Consider the following 8,688-nt stretch of genomic DNA (forward strand, 5'->3'; position numbering starts at 1 on the left):
GGAAAGGGAAATACTGAGGGCAGGCAACTTTATAAAAACTAGGGTTTGTTTTTTAACCTTTTTCCCATTGGGTCCATCCATCACGAAAAAAAGCTAGGAGTTTGACTTTAAAAAGGTGAAAACTTAACCTGATGAATGCAGGAGTTGGGGATTTAGAACGTGACAAGTCACCTATGAAGCACAGGAGCTGTCCTCGATGGAAAGGGCAAGCTTTGACTGGGGAGGTCTGTGAAGAACCAGATCAGTAAACCTCCCCAGACATTTCATAAGTTATGTTTTACTGTGAACGACAGGCTTAATCTGATCATTAGACAAAGAAAAAAACCTGTAAATTACAGGAATTTCCCAGGCTAGAACTGTAACACAGTCTGTAAGTATCCACAGCTCTGTTTTTCTCTAGTTGCTCACCTAGCTCCATAGCTGTGCTTCCTTCTCTCACCATCTCTCCCACCACCAGCACTCTGTCACTCTGAGATGTGAAGCTGCCACTCAGATCCTCATCTCCTGCAGAGACCCAGAGTAGAGTCAAATTCTAACCTCCTGTTTCATAAATATCTGTCATATGTGTCTGTTGGGTTATTTTTCATCAAAGTTCCAACATTACGAAAGGGAAATGTTCGATGCAACTGAAAGATTGGCAAGAGGAGGCTACCAGCCTTCTGTGCACCAGCTGAAGGCCCTTACCACTGTTCCTGTCCTCATGTTTTGATTCTCCTGGCCAGCCATTGATGGAAAAAAAGCCCCCACATCATTGTGGGATGAGCCTCAGGTGGAAGGGGGAGGGGACAAGCAGCACCCACCCACCATAAAGAAGGTGAGTGGAGGGTTTGAGTAGTTTCTTGCTGGGCTGTGAGCAGCAGCAGCAGCAGCATGGACCTTAGCTCTGAGGGGCTCTAGTAGGGTGGGAATAGTGTGGGTTTTGAGGGCTGGGTTTGGGGGGGGTTTATTTGTTTGGTTTTGTTTTTTTTTTTTCTCTTTGTCTCATTCTCAAAGGTCAAAATAATTTAGGGAGCTTTGACCCAGGAGAGTGAGGGAAGTCCGTAGGCTTTTTGGCGCTTACAAAAGCTGGAGAGGCCATTCCGGACAGAGACTGAAGAGGGCTCCAGCGTCCCTGAAAGCTTTCTGAAATTCTAGGCTGAACTGTGTGCTAGTCTGTAGCAGGTCTGGAGTTCAACTCTTTTTTTCTGTAACTTTGAAATGCCTGAGCTCTCCAAAGACTTCAGCGGTTCTCTGTTTGGGTTTTTTTTCCGGATAATGACTAGATCTTCTGTGGTCTCTAATTTCTTTTATTCTTGTTTATAAGCTGTGCATGTGGCAGGGTTGTGTCACTTGTACAGGTTGGAATGGACCAAACTTTGTGTGTCATTAACTGGGGAGATATGTTAAATGTGGGAGGAACTCTGTCTTGTGGATTTGAATGTGAACTTGTGTGGAAGGATTTGCTTTTTATTACCTGTAATTTTGTTTAAGCTTGGAGCTACTGAAAAACTTGTTTTATGTTAGCTGTAATTGTTCTTAAGCATCTTGTGAAGTACAACTCCTGAATTAGAGGTCTTACTGTGGTCTTAAATACAATATATGTGTTGGCATTAAGTGTCTTCTTCATGCAGCACCAAGCTCCTGATTTTGTGAAGTCTCCTGTTGTGAGCTGGGTTTTTTTGAAGCCTCTTAATCAGGGCTGACTGAAAACTGGTTTTTAATGGGCTGGAATATGACTGAGATGGATGTGTGCATCTAACACTGAAGTTACTGGTCCTGTGACTTTAAAATGTGCTGTAAGGTTGGCTTTAATTACTAATATTGAGAGCTGTGCATAAAAAATTGCTTAGAAAAGGAGAAATAAAATCTTTGACTTTATAGTAACATCAGTTTTCTACTTTCTGTTTAGAAAGTAGTGGCCTTTTTCTAGAAAGTTCTGGTTTCACTAGGCTGGGAGAAGGATTCCTGCTAACTTAAAAATCATTAGGTCATGGAGTTTTTAAAGGGGTTAATCCTGATCATCTTTCTCTTCCACTGTTTAGAGACCAAAACAATGAACACTGCCTCCACCTCGGAGAGTGGCTCGTACTCCACAAACCAAAGCAGGCCCTTCTTTTACACGCAGCCAGCAGCACAGCAGCCTTTCCCAAATCCATGGTACCCCGCTCACGCGTACCCGCCGTACTGTGTGCCTGCCCCAGGTAAGGGAACGGGACCTGCCTCAGCTGCGTTGCTGCTGGACTGGAGGATGTAAATGTCTGTGTCTGCAAGCTGCTGGGGCTTTCAGGTAGAGTTAGTGAGGTGTTTTCAAAGATTTATGAAGTGTTAGTTGAATGTGTAGCTTGTGTGCTGGAAAAGCATCAGTTTCTGGGGAATGGAAAGCAAGCAAAATGTGAAGTAATGGCTATTCTACAGATGCAGAGCTTTAGGATGTGCCTAACCATTACTTTGTGGGTGTATATATGTTCCACACATGCACACATTATAGCTATGGAGAAAAATTGACTTTAAAACCCACCCAACTCTGTTAAATAGATTTTGTGAATTATATATCTGCATTTAGAGAATCATAGGATGGGTTGGAAGGGACCTTTGCAAGTCATTTAAGTCCAACTCCCCTGCAGTGATCAGGGACATCTGCAGCTAGAGCAGGCTGCTCTATTGACTTCTATCTGGAGCTGTCTTCTTCAGAGACAATGCTATAGCATAGTCCATTGAAAAAAAAACTACAGCAAGCTGCTTGGTGTGTGTTCCAAGCAATAAAATCAAGCTCTGGTTGAAGTGTAGCTGTCCAGATAAGCTGTTCCATAACAAGGAATTCTCTCTAGCCTCCTGCTCCAGATTTGCTTCTGGGCATTGATGGGTAGAGTGATTTATTTGCCTGTGTGTCTGTCTTGTAGACATCCCTGTGTGTGCAAGCAAATATTAATCAGACTGACTTCTAGAAAGAAGATAAATTTGGCTTCACTCTTATCTCTGTCTAGGCTTCCGAAGTGGAAATCCATACCTGCCGTTTTACTCCGTTGCGCTCCACGAGTACCCTGCATATCTTGTTCCACAGCATCCAGTGCAAGCAAGAGTTAACAGAAGGCCTTATTTTAATGCTCCCCAACCTTCCCCTGTGTTTTATCATGCAACGAGATTTAGGCACTATAGTAACCATGGGAAAAAAATGGAGACAAAAGAAACACAGACTGATCCCAGACAGCCTGAAAACAAGCATCAAGATATCCGTACAGAAACGAAAGGCTGTGATGCAGGAAGTATGACCTGTGCTTCTTCTGGTATAGGTACAGAGACTGAAAGCACTTCAGAGAAACAAGATTCATCTGGATCTTCCATTGTGGTGGACAGAGAGTTTCATAACAAGAGCCCTTCCAGCTCTGCGCAGTATAGAAACCTTCCTACTGGCAGCTATGCCTTTGAGAAGGAGGAAGTGAGGATAGAATATGGCAATGGCTCTCCAGCTATTCAACTGTGGAAGTCCTTTAAAGAGACGATCCCTTTGTACAACGTGGCGAGTGGGAAGCCAGTCCCAGAGGAGTTAGTGCAGCGTGACTTGTTTTCTGTTGGCTCGTGTGAAGGAATCATATATGGCCCTCGTGAAGGGGAGAGAACGGTGCCAGGAGCTTCTTTAGATGAGAGAAAAGCTGTTCTCACCTCAAAACAGGGCGTTGAACCCGTGCAAGAAAGAGAGATCCAAAACATTGAAGTGAAGCTGGATGCAGAAAAGGAGGTGAATACAAGTCAACAGGCAAAATGCCTCCCGGGTGAAACCATGGCAGTGCAAGCCACAGGGCTGGCAAGATCTGTTGGCATAGATCAGCCAGTAGTAAGACAGGATGTGGTAGGAGCTAAGAAGCCGAGCTCTAAAAAATCCCCAGGCTCCAAAACTCCTCAAGAAGAGCCCAGCGTTGTTCACCAAGCAGGACTGCTTCCCCCTGGTGTGGAGGAAATGAGCAACTTGAGTCTTCAGCAGAACAAAGTTACCCCAGGCCACAGCGTCGCGAACGGAAGTCAAAGAGATAAAAGCATTTGGTGTGCTGAGTCAGCTGGGAAGTACGTTCCCTCCAGCAGCTGGCTGGCCTGCCTGGACAGCATGGACACAAACTGTGATGGCATTTGCTTGCCACAAAAGAAACGTCCAAGTGTACTCAGTCTGTCTTCTGACGACATGTCCTCCAGAGAGGAAGGCTCATCCATTGATAATGCCACAGTGGCTTATCTCGTCCCTGACTATGTGCTTCAGAAGAGCACGTACGCTTTCCAGAAAAGTACAGAGGGCTTGCAGAAAGAGCAAATCAAAAGTGCTGGGTCCCTTAATGAAGGTGAAGTTGTAGGAAAGGAGCAGATGAACAGCTTGAATGACCAAGATGTCAAAACCTCTGTAACCGTGAAGAGTAAAGAGGCTTCCTGTAAAGGTAGGAAGCTGGAAGCCCTTCCAAGACCTTCAGGTCAGAGAAAAATCAGTTATCTCAGTAAAGCAGCTAAGAGTTTGTCTGAAATGGAGGACTCTGAAGAATACTCTGTGAGGGGAGAAGAGGAGGATGAAGATGGGGAGGAAGAGGAGGAGGAGGATGATGACATGGATGAAATGGGGTATTTCTTTCAAGAAGCCACCCCATTTGGGATCTTGACGCCTGGTAAAGGAAGTTTCTACAAAGTTGGCCGGAGGCTGCTTTGGAAACCACCTAAAAATGCTATACCAGCTCAGTTAATCAGCTGGCCTCTTCAAGAGAAGGTGAAAACTAGGACTGAGCTCGGGGAAGACATCGGTGTCGTGTACAAGGCAAAGGGGAGAGAGCAAGCTGAAGGTGGTCACAATGACTATGTGTATTATGGAAGAAAGAGGCCTACAGCCAGCAGGGAAGGACTCGAACACCAGCGGCTGCTCCGGAAACTCTTGGGAGGTAAGCTCACTGCTGAGGACAAAGTGCACCTCACTGCAGTTGGGAATTGTAGCTTGAACCAGTGGGAAGACTGGAGAATGCTTTAGCTTCAGGTTTGGAAAACAAACAGAAGTACTGCAGGATTTTTGAGGCAGGAGGAGTCAGCTGCAATGTTTTTTTAACCTATTGAGAAGGATTCTGCATCTTCACGGCCAGCAGGAACCTTCATTTGAGTTGATTTTTTTTATACACTTTGTGATGTGAGTGACAATTTATTCATTTGAAGATCTTAAGGTCATTTGAACTACTTACAATTGTTAAATGTTGAGTTTCCAAATGATTATTAATTTATACAAATATTCTGACTCTCCCATCAGACTTCTGTTAGGTGAATTAAACAGAATTAAGTTCATTATAATCTGGAGGTCACAACTTGTGTAACTTCTCTGCAGAACAGAAGTCAAACCATTAATTTTTATACTGTAAGACAGCAGCAACTACTGTGTAGCAAAAATTGTTGCCAAGTTTCCTAAAAATCAGTGTGAAACTGGATTCAATTTGATCTGGAAAATAACATTTTATTTAATTGAAGTAGATAGTGGTAGAAATTGGCTTCATCTGAACTGGGAATAAGCAGAGCTACCAGTCAGGGCTCATAACTGGTTTTGTGGGCACTTCACTAAGTGGCTGCTGTTTTGTACAGTATTGTGAAAGGCATCTAAAACAGTGATCAACTTCTAACAGGCTTAGTGTTCTTAAATTTTATTTTCTTTCTACAAAATGTGTAGGCTTAAAGCAGCTTGTAACTTTTGTCAAGTGTGGCCTCCAGAAAACTGTTTTAATGGACCCTTACAATGAGATCCAATAGCTAGCTTTGCCTTCTGGCTTGTGGATCAAACAGTATCAGCATCACCAAAACTACCCACTGACTTTAAAAACAACTTTTTCCTTTTAAAATTAGGAAAGCTGTTACGGGAGAGTGTGGAGATAATACCTGAAGAGCTCTGGATTAGAAGTGGTGCTAAACCCAAACTAACCAGCCAAGTACACGGGAGTCTCTCACCCCCAGTCAAGAGCCAAGAGCAAGGTACAACTTAGTTCTTCAGTGTGTTTCTGTTTAAGGAACATTCAAAATATAAGGGATTTGTTTAAGATTTTAAGAATTGTTTTGGTGTTTTTTTTCCTTATTGTTCATATTGATGGAAGGCCTGTCAGTACATCTCAGGGTATACTTACATCCTTCTCAAACTTCAGCTTGTGAATAAGGATGTATTATTGTTTGGTTTTTAATATACCATGGGAAATCAAAGCATCAAATGCTTTGCTGTGGCCAAGGAAAGCCCTTATTTGTACAAGGCTGCTACTGCCATAAACTGTAGTGTTAATTATTTACCCAGATAATGCTTTTCTTGAGTGCACACATGATGGTAGCTCCTAATCTTGGTGAGCAGAGCACATAGGAAGTCATGTGTGATAGCTACCTAGGCCTAGGTTCAGAGAAACTAGGGGGGACCCAGAGTTGCCCCACTACTGCTGAAGGATGTCTGAGTGTGGATCATCTCCATGTGGTTAAGGAAAGGATGAACAAATCAAAGTTACTCTAAAGTAAAAAGTTAGATATTTTCTGTACCTTTTTTCCTCCCAAAGCAGAATGGTTTTTGTTTACAGGTAAGATCTACTTAGAGTTCAGCTGTTTCTAGATGCTCTTCAAGGGTGTTTCTCTAGTCTAAGTGCTGTTGGAACAACAGAACTTGCTGTAGTCTGAGCATTAACTACTCTCCTGGGTCCCATGCTCTCAAGTATCACAGGATCAGTCTCTCAGATAAGTGTGAAGTTGGCTTCATAGCAGACTGGCTTCAGTGACAATACACACCAGGTTTCCTGGATCAACAGCCCAGTAGAGTCTTCTCTAGAGTGTCCTCCTTGGTTCTCTCTGCCTTGCTTTCCTGCTTGAGCCTGCCAGGCTGAGGATTTGCCTCCTGCACTGGAAGCTTTCTGCTGTCTATCCACAGACTTCAAAATGTTGTGGGTTGGGTTGGCTTGGTTTTTTTTCTTTGTGGAGCAGGCTACCTTAAAGCTGACAATGGTTTACTTGAGCAGCACTGTTCCTAGCTCCTCACAACAATTCATAAAAATAATACAAGATAAAAAGCACTAGTAAAATTACATCCCAACAACATTGCTTCTCTTATGACTGCATTCTTCAAATTAATCTTAAATTTAGGTAATGGCGGTTGGCTAAACATGAGATATTGCTTTAGCAGAAATATCATGCTGAATTTGGACTCAAACTATGTATCTGTGGTGCTTAATGGGTCTGAAGAACTGAGCTTTTTAAAGACATGTAGTGTCAGCTTTATCTGCCACTGAAATGGGAGGAGGAACAACTCTACAGACCAGTCAGGCCAAGTCAAGCTGAAGTTAACTCTTAAGACCATGCTTTGGAGCAATAACACCATATAATGCCTTATTTAGGGTGCCCACCTTTGGTTAAACCAAAGAAGAAGAGGCTAGGCAAGCCCCCCTCAAAGCGCCGAGACACGAGACGAGAGGTGGAAGAAGTGGTGTGGGCAATGCCCCGAAGCGGCGCGCGCAAAGGTGGGTGTGTGGTGGCAAGCCATGGCAAGGACTCTGGCAAGCACTTTTTCACTGCTCTTGGGGACCCATGGTTCTTGATTTGAATGGCAAGGATATTGGGGAGCTTGGGAAGTAAATGCTGTGTGTGCAGACAAGGTGAGAACAAAGCAAGATAAGCTCTGAATGCTCGCTCACCTGGCTGTGAATACTGCTGTAGCTTTGACCAGGTTTGGTCCCTTCCCTTTAAGGGGAGGAAAAAAGAGGGGAAAAAAAAAAATCCCAAAATGAACATAAATAATCAAAAATGCACACACAAAAATATACACAAAATCCAAAGCAAACTACCAAACTCCATTATTTTAGTCTAGTTGCTCTTTAAAGTGCTGTATGACCCTTGTAGGAAGCTGGGTCCTGTGTCACTGCAATATATCCTGTTCTTTAAGCCACAGGTCTGTCCTGGGCCACATACTGGGATTTGATATGACTCAAGTTCATACAGAGAAGTTCAGCTTTATGGAGTAGGAACTCTGTGCTGCTTTGGAGCAAGATGGGAAGAACAGTGAAGGGGAAAACCACATGCATTTGTGGGAGAGCCTGAAAAAGTTATAAATTGAAAAAGTCAGTACATAGAAAGTACCTAAAGATCAGAGTTGCTTCTGGGGGAAAACTCTGTCCCAGTAAAGCTAACTTGAATATTCAGTCAGTTAAAAATTGTCTCTCTTGGATATCAAACAGAATTGCAATTCCATGTATTGGCAAGGTCAGAAAGAGACTGAAGCTTTGTCCTAGTCAAAATTGGTGCAAGTCCTGAAGTCAGATTATTTAAATGTCAGTGTTAAACCTTTAACTGCTGATTCTTTTCAGTAAAAGCAAACTTGCATAATCCCAAAATACTTCCTAGAGTCACACCAGAAATAGTTGGTGTTTCTTTGATACATTCAGCAAGGGAATGCTGGAAATACACTGTTTCATGTGGAGCTTTTAATTGATCTGTTCTATGGGGGCATTCTGCAGTCCAGCACCATTCCTGGAGGATTTATCCCTGCTGGGAAGCTGAGTAGATAGTTCTGATATCAACCATCAGTGTCCCCTACAATAGGAAAAGGCAATTGCTGATGTCTAGTCATTCTTTAGAAGCAAATTGGCATGTGTTATTTGGGGGGAGAATGTTTACCTCAATCTTTTTTTTTTTTTATCTTCTTTAGGGTATGGAACAAGAAAGTCCCTCTATAAGAGAAAGTGA

At 43.1% G+C, this 8,688-nt stretch overlaps 1 protein-coding gene across 1 annotated transcript; it reads left to right on the top strand.

Annotated features, from left to right (window-relative positions):
- The first annotated feature begins 2,032 nt into the window (after window positions 1–2,032).
- LOC103777652 lies at window positions 2,033–8,688 on the top strand. Its single transcript, XM_008945211.1, has 5 exons — window positions 2,033–2,180; window positions 2,964–4,889; window positions 5,830–5,955; window positions 7,344–7,466; window positions 8,651–8,688. The coding sequence occupies exons 1-5, from the start codon at window positions 2,033–2,035 to the stop codon at window positions 8,686–8,688; spliced, it is 2,361 nt and encodes a 786-aa protein (XP_008943459.1).

Source organism: Merops nubicus, unplaced genomic scaffold, assembly GCF_000691845.1.
Source record: "Merops nubicus isolate BGI_N331 unplaced genomic scaffold, ASM69184v1 scaffold18068, whole genome shotgun sequence".
Taxonomy (NCBI): Eukaryota; Metazoa; Chordata; class Aves; order Coraciiformes; family Meropidae; genus Merops; species Merops nubicus.

What these genes read in the sequence shown, in the direction of transcription:
- LOC103777652 (XM_008945211.1), top strand. Translation starts at nt 2,033, where the DNA reads ATGAACACTGCCTCCACCTCGGAGAGTGGCTCGTACTCCACAAACCAA. An exon ending in GCTCCGGAAACTCTTGGGAG is followed by an intron (nt 4,890 to 5,829) that starts GTAAGCTCACTG and finishes TTTTAAAATTAG; the next exon opens with GAAAGCTGTTACGGGAGAGT. An exon ending in AGTCAAGAGCCAAGAGCAAG is followed by an intron (nt 5,956 to 7,343) that starts GTACAACTTAGT and finishes TGCCTTATTTAG; the next exon opens with GGTGCCCACCTTTGGTTAAA.